General features: G+C 44.4%; 1 protein-coding gene across 2 annotated transcripts in view; it reads left to right on the forward strand.

Moving 5' to 3' along the window:
• The window catches only part of LOC147684768 (kinesin-like protein KIF19), a 1,367,439-nt gene that overhangs the window by 456,713 nt on the left and 888,487 nt on the right, over positions 1-22,239 (forward strand). For both annotated transcript variants that reach the window (XM_086940625.1, XM_086940626.1), the window contains exon 10: positions 7,797-7,919. In XM_086940625.1, coding sequence (XP_086796751.1) covers positions 7,797-7,919 — 123 coding nt within the window. The remainder of the gene's footprint in view (positions 1-7,796; positions 7,920-22,239) is intronic.

Below are 22,239 nucleotides of genomic sequence, written 5' to 3' on the forward strand. Positions count from 1 at the left end.
ACGTGCCGACCATCACGGCCCCCCCCCTCCTGTCCCTGCACCGCCGGATGCAGGGATAGGGGCATGTTTTACTTGCAGGGTGATTCGTTATGGTGGAAATGGGTATCCACCCAGTCGCGCACTGTTCACTTGGTGCTTTAGCACCTTTGTATTTCTATTTTTTCAAACTGTGTTTAAACCAAAAATATGTCTTCTTACATTCAGAAGAAAAAGATTTTTTTATTATTCATCTCATGCTTATATTTTCCTCTTCATATAGGCTATGGATCTGTTATTTCACGTTTACATGAAAATATGCTGTCTCACATATACTTTCAGTACATTTGCATCTTAAATCTTATTTGTTAACATTTTTCATGGCACATATGTTATAATACATTTAATAAACATTTCTTAGTTGAGCCCAATGCATTTCGGCACTGGTGAGTGCCTTCATCAGGGGGAGTATCTGCAAGAAGAAAAAAGTAAGAAAACATGGTGTAAGTGTATTGACTCATTTGATTCTGGGGGGTTCTCTAGTTGTGTAACTATGTAGTTCGCGTACCTTAATGTTATTGATGTGTACCGTGTGCAAGCTGAACTCCAACTTGATCACTATACTTCTGTACAAAACAAAACATAAGCTTCTCTGTAATTATCCACATTCCATATGTATGATTAATTGTCACCTGCCAGCCACTGACTACCCTACATACCTTCAGTTATAGTGTCCCAAGTTCCTGAAACAACAAACACACACTATCTTAGCGCCTTATTGTTATTTGCTTTGTTTAGCTTATCTGCCACTGAATGGGCAACGTACCTTATTACGATGTGCCTCGAGTTTCTGCAATGAATAAACCAAAACCATGTCTTAGCCTCTAGTTTAAATAAGGTAATATGAGGTAAAGATTAAAAACAAATCACAGTGCTAAGCCGTGTTTACCTTGTCTTGCGTTTATCGTCTTGTATCTAAAAAAAACAAAATACACGAGTTTGAATATTATGATTCGCCCAACAATCCTCACTACTACCAAAAACTTAACTCTCCGGTTCAATATTGTTCGCATCACCCCTACCTGTATGGGAACCTTCTGCCGTCCTCTCAACAAACCGCAACCTGGTGTGTTGTTGTGTTCCCTCCGTTTCCGGGTTTAAGTCTACTACGCTAAACTACGGGTCAACTCCGCGGAATTAACAACTGAAGACGGACTTGCCGCTATAGCCATTCTGTGTCTAGTTCTCCGTGGGCACCATCTTGGAAAGGTGTAATCCATGTCGATGTGAATGGGACCCGTGCTCACCATGCCTCAGGTGCACTCCTTATCTACTGCATATTTATGTTACATCCGTACTTGTGTATATGTGTGTCAATAAAACGCACCCTGGCGTGTCTGTTTATATGTGGTGTTACGCATGTTAAATTCCTCCGCTAAACACCAGAAAAACTCCACTGAACTTATCACCAAAAAAAAAAACGGAATTTGTTTCTATTATATCTCCTCGATCTGGTTGCCGCCATTTCGGAACGGTTCTGGTCCTGTTAATGTAATCCTGACTTGTTGCTCACTATTTCTCCCCTTATCATATTGAGGTGGTGCCTATGTGCAATTATTGATGTTTAGGGGTATGTGGTGTTTAAGTGAATGGAAATTAATTGTAAGTTGTGGGAAGTAATGGTCTGCCTTGTGTGGAATAAGGATCGAAGTTTATGTATGGTGTACTCATTATCAGGGACCAAGTTGTTTAAAGTGTTACATCATGATTCTGATTACACATTTAGGTTACCTTATACATACATTACACATCTAAATTAGTGTCAATGTTCCGTGATACATTAAAACTATGCCGTGAAATACAACTCTCTCTCTTGAAATGCTGTTATACATTATAAACCCTCATGATACATAAGACCTGGGTTATGTGATACGGCTCCGTTAAATTGCTATTGTTCATTGTAGTCCCTACAGGAAACACGCTAGATCATATTTATCATTGAGTCCTGTTGGTATCATGGTATTTAGATATTTAATCCAAAACAGTTCTCGTTGTAGTAATTTTTGATGATTGATTCCTTGTTTTAAGGGTACCTGTTCCAAAATTTAAAAATCTTAGTTGAGAAATGCTGTGTTTTTCTTGTATCCAATGTTGTACCAGTGGTGAAGTCAAAGCATTGTTGCGTATTCGGCTTTTGTGTTCTGATATGCGCACTTTGATTTTGCGTTCTGTGTTCCCAATGTACATCTTTCTGCACGGGCATTTGATTCCATACACGACATTCTGTGTAATCAGAATCATGATGTAACACTTTAAACAACTTGGTCCCTGATAATGAGTACACCATACATAAACTTCGACCCTTATTCCACACAAGGCAGACCATTACTTCCCACAACTTACAATTAATTTCCATTCACTTAAACACCGCATACCCCTAAACATCAATAATTGCACATAGGCACCACCTCAATATGATAAGGGGAGAAATAGTGAGCAACAAGTCAGGATTACATTAACAGGACCAGAACCGTTCCGAAATGGCGGCAACCAGATCGAGGAGATATAATATAAACAAATTCCGTTTTTTTTTTTTTTTTTTTTGGGTGATAAGTTCATTGGAGTTTTTCTGGTGTTTAGCGGAGGAATTTAACATGCGTAACACCACATATAAACAGACACGCCAGGGTGCGTTTTATTGACAAACATATACACAAGTACGGATGTAACATAAATATGCAGTAGATAAGGAGTGCACATGAGGCATGGTGAGCACGGGTCCCATTCACATCGACATGGATTACACCTTTCCAAGATGGTGCCCACGGAGAACTAGACACAGAATGGCTATAGCGGCAAGTCCGTCTTCAGTTGTTAATTCCGCGGAGTTGACCCGTAGTTTAGCGTAGTAGACTTAAACCCGGAAACGGAGGGAACACAACAACACACCAGGTTGCGGTTTGTTGAGAGGACGGCAGAAGGTTCCCATACAGGTAGGGGTGATGCGAACAATATTGAACCGGAGAGTTAAGTTTTTGGTAGTAGTGAGGATTGTTGGGCGAATCATAATATTCAAACTCGTGTATTTTGTTTTTTTTAGATACAAGACGATAAACGCAAGACAAGGTAAACACGGCTTAGCACTGTGATTTGTTTTTAATCTTTACCTCATATTACCTTATTTAAACTAGAGGCTAAGACATGGTTTTGGTTTATTCATTGCAGAAACTCGAGGCACATCGTAATAAGGTACATTGCCCATTCAGTGGCAGATAAGCTAAACAAAGCAAATAACAATAAGGCGCTAAGATAGTGTGTGCTTGTTGTTTCAGGAACTTGGGACACTATAACTGAAGGTATGTAGGGTAGTCAGTGGCTGGCAGGTGACAATTAATCATACATATGGAATGTGGATAATTACAGAGAAGCTTATGTTTTGTTTTGTAAAGAAGTATAGTGATCAAGTTGGAGTTCAGCTTGCACACGGTACACATCAACAACATTAAGGTACGCGAACTACATAGTTACACAACTAGAGAACCCCCCAGAATCAAATGAGTCAATACACTTACACCATGTTTTCTTACTTTTTTCTTCTTGCAGATACAGCCCCTGATGAAGGCACTCACGAGTGCCGAAATGCATTGGGCTCAACTAAGAAATGTTTATTAAATGTATTATAACATATGTGCCATGAAAAATGTTGACAAATAAGATTTAAGATGCAAATGTACTGAAAGTATATGTGAGACAGCATATTTTCATGTAAACGTGAAATAACAGATCCATAGCCTATATGAAGAGGAAAATATAAGCATGAGATGAATAATAAAAAAATCTTTTTCTTCTGAATGTAAGAAGACATATTTTTGGTTTAAACACAGTTTGAAAAAATAGAAATACTAAGGTGCTAAAGCACCAAGTGAACAGTGCGCGACTGGGTGGATACCCATTTCCACCATAACGAATCGTAATACCAGGACTGACAACCCTTAACAGTCGCAGCACCATTGGATTATATTGTTCAATTCAGTAAAACAATCGGAGTGCTCCTTACAACCCTCATTATACTTACTTGCAGGGTGACCAGATGGATGGACCCCCTACACAAGTCGCTGGGAGCCAAGCAGGCACAGGAAGGAGTCTCTCGCGCACTGGCCTCAGAGTGCATGACTACTCCTGTCATAGCTGGACTGCTGTGTGACTGGGTCCTGCTTCTGGTCATCCCGGGCCATCTGGTCATTGGGTCTTCTTTGGCCATCTGATCGCCATGCTGCATGACTGGATGGCAGACCAGGCTAACTCCAACTTTTGCACTCTCCTCAGGGTTCTGTAAGCCCCCTTCCCCTCCCCCTCCCCCCCCAGAGCTTAGCACAGGGCAGGGAAAAGGCCTGTCAACAAAGGGGTTAAATATTTGTCTTTAGATTTATTAGTTAAGGTTTTTTTGGGAGGTGCTTAACTGTCCCATAATAGTCACCTCAGACCATTGTATATGGGGTAATAGATATAGGAAGAAAGGGGGCGGGGCAAATAAAAATCACAGAAAGCAAACATTGAGGTAGAGACAAGTAAATGTAATAGGGTAGATTTTAGTTCAGTATCATTTGAATGGACTAGAGACCACTGAGTGAAGGCTTATTAGGAACATTGCGGCCAGAAACTTATTTTGCAAACCTACTTATGTATTAATATGTTGGTTCGCAATGTAAAGAACTATAGTGAGTCTCAGACCACCCTGCCTAATCAATATTAAATAGGCAGGTTGCAATTTGCAGCTCACCACAATTGGCTCCCATAATGTGATTGTTTTTTCAAAAAACAAAACTTTCTATCTGTTATTTTTTAATAAGCAGCCTGATTTCCTGATAGAAAACGGCAGCTTAAAAAGGGTTTTTATTTTTTTTAAGTTTCACGGAGAATTGGCAGGTTGGCATTAGCAGTCTAAACCTGCTCTACCAGTCTGCAGTGGCAGGCTGAGAGACGTGTTTTACTTGGTCTCACTCATGGTGACACAATAAGTGCTGCAGCAAATGATCGACACTTTAACCTACAGGCCCTGGGTACACCCCGTACCATACACTAGGGACTTATAAGTAAGTTAACTTATGCCAATTAGATATGTCAATTAAACGTACACTATTAAGGGCCAGGGCACAGGCAATGAGGTTCTGGCTAGCTGCCTCAGTGCACTCTGCGTTGAAAAAGCAGCAGTATCAATCCAAAACTTTGGGAGTGATCAAGCAAAATGAGGGTGGGCCCGATTCACAAAGGTAAACTTAGACATTTGGTCTAAACCAAATGTCTAAGTTTACGACTTTGGAAATTTACAAAGGGCATTTATGAGTATTATCTTTATGTCCACACTCAGGCCAGATCACCGCCCTTCCTCACAGGAAACCACTGGTGAAAAAACACACTGCAAATTCTAACACATACCTAAATTGCATCTGTTCTCTTCCTACTCTGGTTACGGTGGCTTTCCCACGGATGACTGTGTTGACAGTTTGCACCAACACGTAGAGGTGACTTTGTCTTTAGAGTGCGATTAGAAATTTAGTGCACTCATTCGCTCTGCTGCCATGTGAGTATCTTTCTTTAAATCAGTTCAACCCTTCACTTGCAAAAGTGGTCTCCAACTCCATGCCTTGTTCCTCTTCAGGTCAACTGGATCTTTGCCACCATTTTGGAATGGAGCATAAGTCATTATCAAATTTTCAACACCACTTCTTATGTTCAGTCAATAATGAGAGTTTAGATTAATTTTAAAATCTTTATTTATCGTACTAGGTTTAGTAATTTGGGTTGTAATCTCTTTATTCAGATTCGAAAAATAGATACATTTGTTTACAGAAATATCAAGAAAAATAATGGTTAATAACAATCAGAAAAATATTGCTGCTTGTACCATAAAGGAAAATTACCTAAGTTCCTATTCTATTCTAATAGATCCTAACCTACTTGAACCCATTAAGTGTCCATTTCAGATAAGAGCAAGAACTTTAAGGAGCATTTAGAATCAAATTTAGATTTTAGCTAAACTTCTCATAAAGAAAATTCTGGAAAACTCATCTTCTATCTCAATTAGAAGTGCTCACAGCAGTAGCTGTGTTCTCAAAGGAATCTAGAAAACACCATCAGCACTACCCCACAGTATAAAAGGTAAACGTCAGGAAAAAGATAGTCACAGAACAATTAGTCTGGACCAGTCTGAATAGCATAAAGCTCTTAGCATGTGCTCTGGGAAAGGGTAGTGGAAGAGCTCTGAAGTCTCCTAACGAGGAACATATATATTAAACACAAAAACGTACATATCCTTATTCTTTGGTGTTATTTCATCCTTGTCCTTGTCCAATAATGAAATAATCGTTTGATGGTCTGCTTCATCCTTCTTCCTTTGACTTAACATACGATGACGGCAAAACATTATATACAAGCAGTCTGCTAAGTTGCAAATGTTCATGTATGTTATTTTCACGGCGAGTTCCCAACGAGAACCCTGCAGCTTACTCTATTAGCTATTCACAACTCCACTGGGTGACAATGAACTAGTCTAAAGCAGAAACATTCTAGTTGTAATTTCTACAGAATAATATCATGAGCTTCGCATTTTCCTGCATACACTATTGTTTTAATATACTGTTTGTAATTATTAGAATGAATAAGTGACAGCTAAAATCTGACCAACTTATGGCATGTCTAATGAAGGTAACGTGAATTGTTCATTTAATACTGCACTGTGCAACATCCTGCTAAAACGTGCATTTATTTCAGAAAAGTTAAAATAAAAGCAATGCTGAAAAATAGAGAATAACTGAGGCCTAGAACGGATGCTTACTACAAAAAAAATCAGGTTAAACATGCTATACACGTTAATTTTCACGTTTAGTGAAAGGCACATTTTCCATTTCTTTGGGCATTGGTCATGTTAATATTTTTACAAGCTAATCACATATTTTAAGCTAAGTTTACTTTTTTATCAGCTCGCTACACATTATCACTGTCTGCATGATCCAAAATAAGCTCTCAGAGAAGTTAAAAACTGTTTTTTTGAACTATCTATATATATAAAAGCAAAATGTCTGTCTGTCTGTTTATCCTTTATGCATTACTACACCATTCATCCGATCAGCATGAAACTTTGGGAAGTTGTTGAGTACACTCCCGCAAAGGTTTCTGGCAAAAAACAAAATGTGCTAAAAGTTGTTGAGTACACTCCCGCAAAGGTTTCTGGCAAAAAAAAAATAAAAAAAAATGTTAAATATCGGCCTCCCAGGGCCCTCATAAATTTTCCAATACTGAACGTTTACAGTTTCCGGTGCGACTCGCGTTTGCAATGACCATCAACAAAGCACAAGGACAATCACTGCAAGTGTGTAGACTAGATTTGGAGAATCCGTGCTTCTCACATGGACAACTCTATGTGGCTAGCTCACCCGTCGGAAAACCTACTGATTTATTAGTATACGCACCAGACGGAAAAACAAAAAAAACGTGTATCCACAAGCACTCGAATAAATAAACAGAATTAAAACAACACTTTAAAATGTTTTCCATATTAAAATGAATAAGTTTCAATAAAAATGACACAATGTAAATTGAATGTTATCATAACAAGTTTCCTTACATTTCCTTTATTCTGAGATCGCAGCAACGCGCGATGGGTAAGCTAGTACTTTATAAATCTGCCCATAGTTTTCTGCATGACAAATGCACCTCTTGAAAGACACCAGCTAAAACAGGTGCTTTTTACTGCAACTCTCAAAATGTTATATTTTGATATTTTCATGTTCTCCTACTTAATGAACACATTTTGATTTTAGGATTCCTTAGAAGGAAATAGTAAGACTGTTATGATTGCCCACATCAGTCCTGCTAGCACCTCTTTTGAAGAATCCCGAACTACACTGATCTACGCGTACAGAGCAAAGAACATCAAGACAAGGGTAAGTGAGCAAAACATAAAGCATCTTTATTTGAAGGCATTAGGATTTAACTAGGTATTCCTGTTTCAGTTTATTTTTTTATCACAGTGGGAATTTTCAAGTGCTTTCCAAAATTCTCAAGATAAGCGGTTATCAGTGTTTATACATTTTGATGCCACAAAAAAGGTGCTGAGACCATGTTTTTCCATTGGTCACAAAACAACTTATTACAGTACATGTATATGACTTTGTCACACCGATACTGCAAGATATATAAAGTTTCATATTACCAATGATAGGAAATATATATGTAAGTTATATACTTTGATACATTTTTGATTTACAGTTTGATTGGTTCAGCCTACACAACCTTGCAAGTCTTGCGAATATATGCTTGTTCTTGAACGTAGAAACTCAGTAAGGATTCCCTGCCTTCAGGCATCTAAAAGGTGGTTTGCCTCAAGATCACTGCCAGTGACCTGGTGCCTTTTTTCTCTCCAGATTCCCATTAGGAATTTATATGTTTTGTCTCACAGCATCCCATAATTTAACCTTGATCAGGCATGGCAGGGTCATGGAATGAAGACCTCGTAGAGGGGGTTTGTGCAAAGCAATGCTTTTTCCCCATTGAGGAGGGCTTTTCAGAGGCCATTGTCACTTCTATCCAGTGGGATGTCAGGAATGCCTTGAAACCAAAGGACATGAAACTCATGCAATAGCACAGCTTGAACCTCCATATCCAGGTCCTTGGGGACCCTTAGAAGCCCAAGGACCTTCATCACCTTCTGGATACTGTAAAGTTAAATGAAAGCGCAACACTGTGTCACATTTATGCTTTTGATTTTTTGAGGGAGGTGTGTAATACCCAGATCTTTATCTCTAAGGTGGATGATAGCAACCAGAATGTTGTGGATTGGAGAAAAGTCCAATAATGGACACAGATGATGGGGCAGGTTCAACAGGGGATCAGGGTTCGAATTCAGGTAAGGATCCCAGACCTATCAGACCCTGCAACGTGGATGCAGGGCTCAAATGGCATGCAAAGGAGGGCTAGGGTTCAAGAGGACATCTGGCTAAGAAAGCTTTTGACTTGTAGGATCTGGACGAAAATATACCACCCCATGTCTTGCAGTAAGCCTCAGTGAAGAAAGTGGCAGAGTATGTGGTCAGCAGGCTGTGTAAACCAATCTATAAAAAGGTTAGAGGTTGCCTAAGAGCGGAATGCCCAGTGCCCTTGCTAGAGGGGAAAAAAATAAAAACAAAAATAAACAGCAAAATGGCTACATGCTTGACACGATGTGTAAAGGGCCCAAAGAAGAGGATTAACCAATCTTTGCTGGCATGCCAATATGTAATACTGAATATAGCAGGGTCGCTTGCCAAGATATTATTGCAGAGAAGGCCAAGGATTCAGGAAAACTGATATCCCCTGATATGCTGTTGGAGTGTGAGTATGAGCCATATGCTTCTTAGGTAGGCTTTCCTATTTTCAGTTTCTATTTGTTGTGAATTCATTGTTTTCAACAATTTGAAAAACCAGTGGTTATCAATGTTCATTCTAATCACGGGGCGGTTATCTTCCAGTGCTTAAAAATTAAATTTGCTTTCATTTCCTTCCTACCCCTCATCCATTCCTATTGTCATTTATTCCTACATTCTATTCTGTTCCTAATACCTTATTTGTACCCTTTCATTGAATTTGCTCTTTAAATTGACCATACCATATCTCTCACAACTGCCAGTCTGTGTAAGTTCCCAGTATTCAAATCACTCTTTCCAGTAGTCCAGTCCCACCCCATGTAAAATATGTTCATGAATAGAGATGTGTTTGGTCTACATCAAGATTTGATTGTAGTAGATAAAAGTTTAATGGTGGGTATTTAACACACTTTCCTTCTCCTCTGTTGTTCATAGAAGTAGCAATGATTTGCTGAATGAAGAGTTGCTACTTAGGACATAGGATATACACAGTGGGTTGCTTGATGTTTAATTATTGCAAGTCTCTGTCCCATTGTTTTCTTGAGACATCGACACATACTTGGCCTAAATATTGTATTTTTACTGTTTGACCAGGGCCTATTCCTGCTTTGCCTGGTCATAGGGGAGACGTTTACTAAGAAATTGAAATGCATTCTGTTAGCTATAGAGACTTTGGGCACAGCAGACCGTGCTACCGTATTAAGAAGCCGCTATGGTAGTAAAGAAGCTTGATCACCTGCAGGATGCCATGGGTCATTTGCATGTGCATTTCAAGTTTATTCTAAATTGTTACACCATATCTGTGGGATTTTGTTTTAGTTGAAAGTCAGCACAAGAACCACTAATCAATGATATTTACCTAGCATGTGGGTAGGTCTTTGTTTTTTTAAAGCAGTACGGGCACTGTGTTCCTTCTAGGCATTGACTAAGAACTTTACTGTTGTATTCTCGGCAGTGTGGTCTGTTATAATGCATTTTCGTTCTCGGCGAAAAGATCAAGTGCAGCTCAATATGTTTCCATCACATGCAGGAAGTTGTACTCTTGGTTTGTGTTGGGGCAAAGTCATACAAAGTGACTGTAGGAAATTGGGTTATTAGTTGTGTGGCCTGCGCAAGTAATAGGTCCACAATTTCCCATTACTGGAAACCAAGCACCTCATTGTAGCTCTTTACTCTCTCAGGGTAGTGAAACAGAGCAGTTCAAGGCCTACTCAGGGGAGGTGATGCGGCCTAGCCATCACCATTTGCTGGCATGCAATAACAGCACTCAATAAATATTTGTCCATTCAGTGCTTTTTCATTAGAAAAATTAAAAGTACTTTTATTACACACACACTACTAAATACTATGCATTAATTTACAAATATATAGATTAGGAAGTTGTAAAATGCCATAGATGACACTGCATAATCATCTTTGACCCCTTAAGAGGTCATACAAACATATAAGGTAAGTTGATTGGTTTGGTCAAAGGTTTGAGATCAACAAACCACATGTTAAAGACATCATTTTGTATATAAATGCAATCATCAATAATAATCATGTGTAAATCCAAATATTAATATTATTAAAACACATAAACTTTGATCAGTAATCACTTTCAACATTACTAGCAGCCCGTCCTGACGTTGTCCGGGTATGAATTGCTGCTGGCCAGTAGTATATTGTTTTGTAGGATTTCGTTTTGATAGCATTTCTTATCTGTGATAGGCCTGTGAAACGCTCCGATTCACAGTGCACTGTTGATGCACTGAAGAGTGCGCGTTCAGTAGTGTGTGAACTCGAGTTTCCCTACTTTATTATTCCTTGCAATATTATATAGCGCGAACTCGACAACATGGCATGAGCACAATTTACATTACAGAAGAACACATTCATTTGTGGTAGGCACGGGGAGACAAAGCGATTTGCCTGGAACCACAGGATGTTGAGCTGATGCAGAGATTCGAACGTAGCTCCCCAGCTCTAAAGTTCGCAATTCTAGAACTTGTGGCGGGAGGTGTGTCTAAAAGTGTATGTTGGAGCTGGCCATCAATGAGAGAGACCTGTGCATTTTTCAAATGGGTGGTGAAAAAATATGAGTATGTTGCTGGAGATGTGGGCTGCCGTCCCACCAATGTACTTACCGGGGTAGAGTAAACAGCCATTATTCCGCAACTTTCTTTCCGCATACCATCACTCCGCATACTTTAATTACGAAAGTACCATGACTCCGCAATGCCATTATAACGCATGGCATTACATTTTATATGCTTTTACCACGCATACATTTACAACGAAATTCGTTGTACAAGCATGAATGGTAAAAGCATGTTTTTTTTTGTTTGGATAAGGTAAGTATGGGTATAGGGGTATATGTTTTGGGGGTACTGAGGCATATGTTTTGGGGTGTTCGGGTATTTTAAGGGTTCAGATATAGTTTTGGGTTATGGGGTACAGGGGTAGTTTTAGGGTTTAGGGTTAGGTATGGGTTTTGGGGTACAGGGGTATTTTTAGGGTTCAGGGCTGGGTTTGGGTTGGGGTATAGGGGTATTTTTAGGGTTAGGTTTGGGTTTTGGGGTACAGGGGTATTTTAAGGGTTCAGGGCTAGGTTTAGGTTTTGGGGTACAGGGGTATTTTTAGGGTTCAGGGCTAGGTTTGGGGTTTGGGGTACAAGGGTTTTTTAGGGTTCAGGGGTAGGTTTGAGTTTTGAGGTACAGGGGTATTTATAGGGTTCAGGGCTAGGTTTGGGGTACAGGGGTATTTTTAGGGTTTAGGGATAGGTTTAAGATGGGTTAGTGTTTGAAGGGTGTTGGGGTATTTTAGGGAGTAAGGGTGGGTTATGATTATGGGGTTCAGGGGTATTTAAAGGGAGCAGGGTGGGATTAGTTTTTTGGGTGTAAAGGGTAATAAAATAATAAATAAAAATAATATAAATGCAATTAAAAAAAATAAATGTTTTAATTAAATTAAAAAAAATTGTATATATATCTATACTACTATAATAAAGGAAGAACTTTCAGCCTTTGAGGGGGGTAAACTCGGGAACCACAGCGCCAATCCACACACCCGATACACCGTTGGAATCGTCAGGGTGTGTAGATGGTTATAGGCTATATACATTTTTTAAAAAAACGTTATTTAAAAAATTTACAGTAAAAAAAAAAGTAGTCCCTCCGAAGTAGCGCCGGCCGCGACGTGTGTGCTCACGTCGGGAGCGCGAGGAGGAGCAGCGTCCAGGAGCGCGACGAGGAGCAGCGGACATGGCGCGGGGGAGGAGCGGTGACGTGAGGAGCAGCGGACAGGCTAGCGGCGGTGCGAGCAGCGGACAGGCTGGAGGAGCGGCGGCTGAGGTAAGGGAGTGGCGGACATGGTGCTGGGGAGGAGCGGTGACGTGAGGAGCAGCGGACAGGCCAGCGGCGGTGCGAGCAGCGTACAGGCGGGAGGAACGGTGGCTGAGGTAAGGGGACCCATGTCGGGCAGGCGGTGGTCGGGGCAGGCGGTGGTCGGGGCAGGTGGGGGACGGGCCGGGCGGGGCCCGGGCTGCTGGACAATGTCTGGGTGGGCGGGGGTCGGGTAAGCCTGTTGCTCCCGGACAAGGTCGGGACGGGCTGCTAGTATAGATATATAAATACACATATATACAAACATATATTTGATGTTTTAATAATGTACTTTTACAATGTATATAACTTTACCACACATGTATTTGCGTTATAATGGCATGCGTAATAAGGGATGTTGGTTTGCGGAATATCATCACATATTCCCAGGGGAGGGATAGTCCCTTTCTTGCTATTTCCGTGGAGGCGGGCCTTGTGTCCGGATGTGCGTGGAGCGAGGCCTGTGCGCAACATAAGTGGAAAGTCTCCAGTGTGCGCTTCAGGCGTCACCGGAAGTTAAGGCAAGATTATATTTCCTGCACAATGGCCCCTGTTTGCGCTCCTTCCGGCCCTTGGGAATAGCACCATGCCTGACCTCCATACAGTAAAGCAGGTGCACGTCACTGGGAGCGCGGGGCAAGCACACCTGGAGCTGGAATGTACAGAACCTGGGAAGAAAAAACAATGAAATATTGGGCACAACGCTCGCTTTTCTTTCCCGTAATCCCGCGCCCCGCACACACCCACGCCCCCAGCACACGCCCACAGCACACGATATGAGACATGGCATGAAGGGCGGAACGTACCACACGCCCCCAGCATTTGTCACGCCCCCAGCACACGCCCCACAGCACAACGCAGACACACCCACAAGGGACTACTTTGCTCGAACGGTTCATTTACCTTTTAAATGTATATGGTGGTCGTCTGCATAGCCTATGTCCTTCTGCTGCAACTGCCCTTTCCAACACTGTATTGGGTGTTGTGATTGGTGCTGTGGTTCCTGAGATTACCCGCCTCAAAGGTTTGGGCTCTCTTTATTATATTAGTATAGATATAGATTATATCTGATAAAGACTTTTAGCTGCAGATTCCTTAGCTTTGAATTTCCCACGCATCAGGCTAGACCTGGAACCTTTTGCGGTGGTTCAGTTCGGCTCCTTGTGACGTCATCTGCATTGTTAGCTTTGGTTATGATGTTGCCGCACCTATATAGGTGGCACCCAGGCACGCGGACGCCAGTTCTATTCTTTCCACGCAAGTTAAGCTCTGATCCAGATTTCCTCTGTCTCTTTTTGACAGGCTTTTTTCAACATTTTGTTAAGGAATTTTTCCTTGCGTGTGGAGGATGTCATCTAGACATACAGGGTTCAAACTGTGTGGTGCCTGTCATCATGCCATGTCAGTAACTGACCCCCACCTCATCTGTTTGTGGTGCCTCAAGCCGACCATGATACGAAGTTGTGTTTGGATTGCTGGGCCATGGCTCAGAAGGGCTTGCAAGAGCGATCTATGTAGCTCCTTAGTGACTTCTCGGACATCCTGGTCCCGTTCAAGGAAGATGAAGTTGTGGGACCGCTGCAGGAGCCCCAAGTTCTCTTCTTCTCACTCAAGGTCCTAGGGACACTCAGGGAAGAGGCACAAAAAGAAAAAGTCCAAACGGACTTCGACTTCACCTCGTCTGTCATCTGTCAATGAGACATGTAAGGAGCATTGACGCTCTAGGCATGGTTCTGAGGAGCCGGAGCCAAGTTCAACTCCACACCTTCCTCCATTTCTGGGAGCCGGAGCGACACCCAGTCAAATTAAGTAATTTTATCAGGCTATGTGCCACGTATTTGAGCGGGCTGACCTCTCAGGTGTGCTTTCTGGCCCCGCGGGGTCCGAGGAGGCCCCACCAGGTTCTACGCCATTGGCTTTGGTCATGGCACTGGTGGGGTCTCATGGATCTGATCCTGGATCCGGATCGACGCAGGTCTTGCCAACGCGACCTTATCCAGCATCGAACCTGAAGTCGTTGCCTCTAGCACTGTTAGCAACCACTAGCAGCGCCAGCCCAATCCTGATAACAGACGACTCAGAATTGGATTGATGTTGCTCGACGTCGGCACCAGCAGAGGTTCTACGTCATTGCCTGTGAATTATGAGGAAGTTTTAGGTATGGGAGGGGTCTCTGTACCCTTTAGAACAACAACTAGACATTTCTGTGGAACAATTGGACTGGTATGAGGATCTTGGGGAAGCCAATGGGCTGGACACACCTCCTGATACTGATATGCTCTCTCAAGCTAGTGTGGCTACGGAGGAGGAGGCATCTTATGCCATGGTGGTTAGGAGGACAGCAGAGGTCCTTGGCCTGGAGCTGCTCTCTGTCCAGGTGAGGACTAATCTTCTGGACGAGGTGCTTCAGCCAGGGGCTTCCACGTCCAAATGTATTGCACTTTAATGAAGCACTAACAGACGTCCTTCTTTGCACATGATCCAAGCCTAGCACAGGGGCTCCTATGAACAGGACAATTGCATGCCGCCATCTCCCAACACCTGGCAATCCAAGTTTCCTCAGCCAGTGCCCCACACCAGAGAGCTTGATGGTTCTGATGGATACATCTGCCTGTGGATTCCTCACCTTTTTAATGACCAACTGTGCAGCATTCCACAGAAACAATGTTCATAGCTCTCCCACGTCGATTAGGAAGTCACAATGGCATGGCTCCGCTTGCGACTCCCAGTGACATCATCGGACCCATAAGAAGACCTTGTCGGCATGCTGACGTCAGTCCCGTTTTTCCTCCCCGTCGACGCTTATCGGTTTTTCTAGATCTCTCCATTTTCTTTGTAGTCTACATTGTTGCAGTTGTCCTTAAACTGTTTCTTCACAATGGCTATTCAGAAGAAGCCTGGTTTTAAATCCTATAGAGAATCAGAGGGCCATATGTTAGTCACAGACCCCCACGAAGACTGCCTTTGGTCGGACCGCGACATCGAAGAATGTTCTTCGCGCCGTCGGATGAATTTGAAGGCACTTAAAGAAAGGCAAGCAAAGCTGTATATGGCCCTGGTGAAGAAGGAGAGGAGTGGTCAGAAGAGGACCAAGTCGAGGTCAAAGTTGCTGACTCCGCACACCTCGAGGTCTTCCAAAAAAGCACAAGAAGATGAGGCGACATGGATCCGGGCGTCACTCTTCGAAGAAGAAGTCAATGAGCCGGTGTCCCCGGTCCTGCATCGCCATAGGAAGGATGACATCTCCCCTCTCCTTCACCGCAGGCGTCTCCTATGCAGTCTCCGACTCCGAGGGATTCTCCGACGCCGAGGGACTCTCCGACACCCAGGGGGGAGTCTCCTGCGCCTCCAGCCATTCCTATCCCACATCCAGCTTCTCCAGCGCTGCAGCCAGAGCCCGCCCTCCAACCTCAATCTGTCCCAGGTCAGGCGGTTCCGGATCCATACCCAACTTCCCCAGCTCCAGGTGCGGATCAGTCGCATTTTCTTAGTGCAATGTTTGACATTTTGCCAGGGCGGTTAACCCTTCCGGCACGCCAGCTGGCCCTGTTGTTCCACTTTCTTATGATTTGGGCATTCCCCAGCATTTTCTTAGTGCAATGTTTGGCATTTTGCCAGGGCGGTTAACCCTTCCGGCACGCCAGCTGGCCCTGTTGTTCCACTTTCTTATGATTTGGGCATTCCCCAGCATTATGCCCAGGCACCATTCATTCAGTTCAGGCCAGTGACTCCTTCTTGGCCTCTTCTGACGCCGAGGTTTTCGACGCCAATTTTATCTCAGAAGGGAAGGTTGGACTACTCTCTGGCACCTGCGGGCTCTGATCCGGCGCTGTCTCTACTTCGGTCGGCGCTGCTGCCTGCTACTGAAGGTCCAATGTTGCGTCTGGCTCCGCCAACGTTGACTCCTAAGATACGATCGAGGAGGAACGCTCAGAGTCTTCTGGAAGAAGAGGAATTCCAGGAGCAGAAGGAGCAGCCCAAAGAGGGGGAGATATTTGACTCAATGGAGGATTTTGCAGGACTGCAATACGTCAGTGGTCTTGACACGTCACCAGAGTGGAAGCCCTCCTCTCCAAATGCTCTTCCCTCTCAGGATGTGGCCACTTACCATTCGGTCATTAGAAATGCTGCTGACCTTTTAGACTTACAGTTGCCAACGGCAGAGGTCAAGTTTAATATTTTGATGGAAGTACTGCATTCTTCATCTTTGGTGCTGGAGCCCTTGCTTCCCTTCAATGAGGCTTTTATAGATCCAATTTTAGAGATATGGCAGAAGCCAATGTCTGCCCCTGCTGTGTCAAGAACTGTGGCAAGGTGCTATAAGCTGGCGCCTGGGGATCCGGTGTTTTTAACATCACACCCTTCCCCTGAGAGCCTTGTGGTTCAAGCATCTTGTTCCTCAAAACAATCTGCCGGTACCTTTCCTTCTACTCCAGGGGGTAGGAACTCCAAGAAGATAGAACAAAGTGCGAAAAAGGTGTTTTCGTCTGCCAGCATGGCCTTGAAATCGACTAAGACCACTTGTTTTATGGGGCGTCATATCCATGCATTGATGGATTTTGCCACGGATGTAATACCCAAGTTGCTAGAGGATGTCCAGGGCCACTTCGCTGAGGTGGTGTCGGACACCCAGGCTGCAGCTCATCATGGGATCCAGTCCGGCCTTTATACGGCTGACTCCATTGCCAGGATAATGGGCTCTTCAGTGGCAACTAGGAGGCATGCATGGTTGAGAGGGTCAGGCTTCTCTCCGGACATCCAGGCCACGCTGTTGGACCTTCCTTACGATGGATCAAGAAGATGCTTCGGGACCAAGGCCGACTCAGCTTTGCAGCGATTTATAGATAGCAGGGCTACTGCTAGATACTTAAGCTTGCAGTCACAGACTATGGGCTTTGGATTCTGAATGTGGCTCCTTGTAGAGGCCAGCAGCAGCATCAGCACCAACAGAAACTTCTGTATTAGTCATACAGAGGGAGGGCGAGAGGTTGTCTGTGAGGGGCTGCTCGCCAACAGGTCTCCTCCACCTCCTCCTCACCTATCCCCCTACTGGTTCTGCAGGGAAGCCGCTCTAGATCCCCCATCTTGGAGCATATTGGTCCTGTTGGAGGTCAGATGTACCATTTTCTACTAAATTGGAAATCTGTCACGTCAGATCTTTAGGTTTTGAATCTTGTCGAATATGGGTATGCCCTTCCCCTCTTTACCCTTTTTACCAGGGTTGGTGTTCGGAGGACCATCTGATGCTTCTGCAACAAGAGGTATTGTCTTTGTTACAGAAGTGTGCGATAGGGATTATTCCAGAGCAGGAGAGGGGTCAGGGATGCTACTACCGGTATTTCCTGATCCCCAAAAAGTACGGTTGTATGCGGCCAATCCTGGACCTCAGGGTCTTGAATTTTTACCTCAAACAGGAGAAGTTCAAGATGGTGACCCTAGCTCAGGTTCTTCTGACACTGCAGCAGGAAGACTAGATAGTGTCGATCGATTTACAGGATGATTATTTTCACATTCCCATCCTAAAATCGCATCAGAAGTATCTGTTTTCCAGTGGGATCTCTCCACAATACCAGTTTGCGGTCCTTCCGTTCGGTCTTACATCAGCACCACGGTTCTTCACAAGGTGATGGCTGTGGTAACAGAACATCTCAGAAGGTCGGGGATTCCTGTTTTCCCCTATCTGGATGACTGGCTGCTCAAAGCAAGGTTGCCAAAGATGGTGCTGCAACATCTGCAGGTAACAACTCAACTGTTGATTGACTTGGGTTTTTCGATAAATGTACCCAAATCTCACCTGGTGCCCTCTCCGCGCAACCTATTATTAGAGACGGTACTGGACACTACTCTGAGTTGTACTTTCCTGCCACCTCAAAGGGTTCTTGACATCCAGGCAATGATCCCAATCTTTCAGGATGGAGCAGCTGTTCCAGTCCTGAACATTTTGCGCCTGCTCGGTCTGTTACCTTCCTGCATACATTTGGTCAACCAAGCACGCTGGCACATGAGGGCACTCCAGTGGTGCCTCTGCAGGCAGTGGTTTTAGCACAACGGAGATCTCAGGGAGGTGGTCAGAATCTCATAAGACACTGCAGTGGATCTGTTATGGTGGATTGTTACAGGCAACCTGACGCAAGGAAAGCCGTTTCAACCTCCTTCATCTGTAGCTAAAGTGATAACTGATGCCTCCACTCTGGGGTGGGGTGCTCATCTGGGGGATCTGGAGGTCAAGGGTCTTTGGTCTCCGAGGAAAGATGGCTTCATATCAATCTTCTCGAATTGCGGGCAATACGTTTGCCTCTCAAGGTCTTTCTTCCCTCCCTTCAAAGTCAATCAGTTCTGGTCCTGGCGGACAACAGTACCGTGATGTGGTACATCAACAACCAGGGAAGAGTGGGGTTGTATCGTGTCTCAGAGAGACTCTGCATCTCTGGTCCTGTGCTCTGGACCACCAGATTTGCATAACTGCAAATCATCTGGCTGGGATGCTGAATGTGTGTGCGGACAGTCTCAGTCTGCAATACTCGGCAGATCATGAGTGGAGGCTTCACCCAGAAGTGGTTCTCCGCATTTTCAGAATGTGGGGGTTTCTTCGGGTGGACCTTTTTGCAACTCACGAGAACACTCACTGCCTGTCGTTCTACAGTCTCCAGTATACAATGCGGGGAGCATTGGGGGATGCCTTTTAACTAGATTGGAGTCTTCGGATGATCAATTGTGAGAGACTACATTGAATCTGTGTACTTTGCTGTTTTTAAACTTTGTGTTACCTGTTAGATGATTTTTAGCCATTGTGTTTTAGATTTCGCCTTCTACACCGTTATACGCTGTAACTCTGCCTGTACCATGTGTGCTCATCTCTTCCTCGCTCGCAACACTTCCCTGTTAGAGAATACCCTGCGCTGATTGGCAAGCTTTTACCCAATCATTGCGCTGCCCGGGAGGAGCCAGTTGTGCACTCCAGGCATTTAATGCTGGCTGATACGCAGACACTCGGCGGGCGGGCCGCGCCAATGGCAAGCCCGTCTGCGCCCGTCCGTGCCAGGAGAACACCAGGAACAAGGGGCTTTGTCCCCTCTCGGCTCCCCCGACTAGTTTACTTAGGGGATACTTTGGGGGCTCTTAAGGGAGTGGTGATCTGTGGGGATCAAAGCCTTTCCCCAGAGGCTTGCCCCACTCATTGCAAACTTTGCTCTTTTAAGATCAGCCCACGCCCGCGTTCGTCTGATCTCGACCCTAACACCAAGGACCTCACTATCCTCAGCATCAACTGTTGCTCTTAACCAAACACCATGCTGAGGTGTTCCATCTCCTCCAAGTGCAATCTCCTGAGGTCTTATTTCTAACAGTAACTTGGCTTTCTGATGATACAGTGGTGATTCCCGCACTGGCCCTGCCCGCTGGGTATGCTATGAGCACCCTCAATAGGACCACAGGTTGAGGAAAGGGTATCGCTAATATGTATAAGGCTGACTATACCTGCTGCCTAGTCCACATAAGTATTGCCAATAGCAAAAACGCTCTCTTTAAAATCACCCTAACAGACAATTTTACGTTCTCTCGGCTCTTGATCTATCACCCCCCCCCGGTCCATCGGCTCCTTTCAGAGAAGCACTAGCCAATGCCATTTCCCCATTGGTCCTTATTGCAGCCAATTCTAACATCAATGGGGGACCTAAATGTCCACTTAGAGCTGCAGGAGACTTTGGATATCCGTGCCTTAATGGGTGACGTGGCAGCATACCAGTTAGTTCAACCTGTTCCTGGATCCACACATATAGCCGGCCATCTTCTAGACCCTATTTTTTCAAACCTTCAGTCTTTAGAGGTGTTGCCACCTCTTCCTATGTATTGGACAGACCACTTCCATCTTCGGATGCGGCTGTCATTAGCGGGCCCTAAACTACAGCCTTACCGCACTTCTTCACTTAGGGGGCCTTGACTTAAACTGGACCAGGCTACCTTTCTGGCCGTCTTAAGCGCTCAGTGCCCAGAGAGTACCGTCAATATGGACAAGGCCCTAAAACATTTTCAGAGGTGGATTACCCAAGTCCTGGACTCGCACATTCCGTTCAAACACACCTACCCTAAAAGTACCCGGGCCAATGGTTGGTTTAATGAATCTTTGACCTTAGCCAGGAAAAACTGTAAAGTCTTAGAGCTCGCCTGGAGGGGATCCTATGACCCGCTGGCTAAAACAGAGTATAGAGTGGCGATCAAGGCTTACCATAAATTGGTCCATAAGACTAGGGCTGCACACTATGCCAAACAGATAACTGCGAGCAACAACCCCACTAAAATATCTTCTCTCTGCTAAAGGAGCTAGTAAAGCCCTCTGTTGCCACTGACAGTGTTATAGTCTCTATTCTGCAATGTGAAGCACTGTCCAATTCTTCTTGGGGAAGGTTGAGCGTATTTACAGTAGCTTCCATGTGGGGGACAGTCTTCAAGGCAAAGACTAGCCCCACTCACTGGCTGTGCTTCCCTGATCACTTATCAGGCCATGGAAGGCCTGTTTATTAAAGTAAAATCGGGATCTCCAGCAGATCCTATGAAACCCGATGCCTTCCGGAAAAACCAGCAGTGTCTCTGCCGGAGTGCTTGGAGTTAATAAATCTCTCCCTGTCCTCGGCGGGGGTTCCTAAGCCTTGGAAGCATGCCAAGGTAGCCCCTCTACTAAAAAAAACCTTCATTAGATGTGTCGATGCCAGAGAACATCTGGCCCATCTCGCTGCTCCCATTCTTGTCCAAGATCTCAGAATCGTATGTTAACTCTCTTTTAAAGTCCTAGCTGGAAGTTAACTAGATACTGGACATCTCTCAGAATGGGTTTCAGCCTCAGTATGGCACTGAGTCCGCTTTGTTGGCAGTCACGGAACAACTACAGACCTCCTTGGATGCCAGCAGAACCACAGTGTTAATTCTGCTGGATCTAAGTGCAGACTTTGACACGGTCTCCCATGAGATCTTGCTCTGCTATTTGGAGGAGATCGGTGTGAAGGGCTTGGCCCTCTCTGGTTGTAATCTTTCCTGGAGGATCAGACCTTTGAAGTTGTCCCTTTCTTTCCACTCCTGTACTCACCCACTGTGCCGTGGGGTACCCAAAAGTTCAGCACACAGTCCGACCTTATTTAATATCTATGTGAGGCAACTGGCTCTACTGGCCAAAACCCTGGGCATCTCCCTGGTGTCATATGGGGACGACACCAAGCTGGTGTTTGCCTTTTTTAACAATCCCAGCCAGGATAGGGTGAAATTTGGACAAGACTTAACAGCGATTTCAGAGTGGAGGGCTGCGAACTATCTGCAGCTTAATTCGTCCAATTCCGAGATCCTTCTGGTGGGTAGAAATCGCCATCTCTCGGCCAAGGAATGGTGGCCCCTGCTCTCGGAGTTCCCCCCACACCCAAGTCAGTGGTGAAAAATCTCAGCATAATGATCGACAGTGATCTCACTTTTAAGACCCATGCCAAATCAGTGGCAGGGAAATGCTCCGGGCTACT

The sequence above is a fragment of the Lissotriton vulgaris genome, chromosome 10, assembly GCF_964263255.1.
Source record: "Lissotriton vulgaris chromosome 10, aLisVul1.2, whole genome shotgun sequence".
Lineage (NCBI taxonomy): Eukaryota > Metazoa > Chordata > Amphibia > Caudata > Salamandridae > Lissotriton > Lissotriton vulgaris.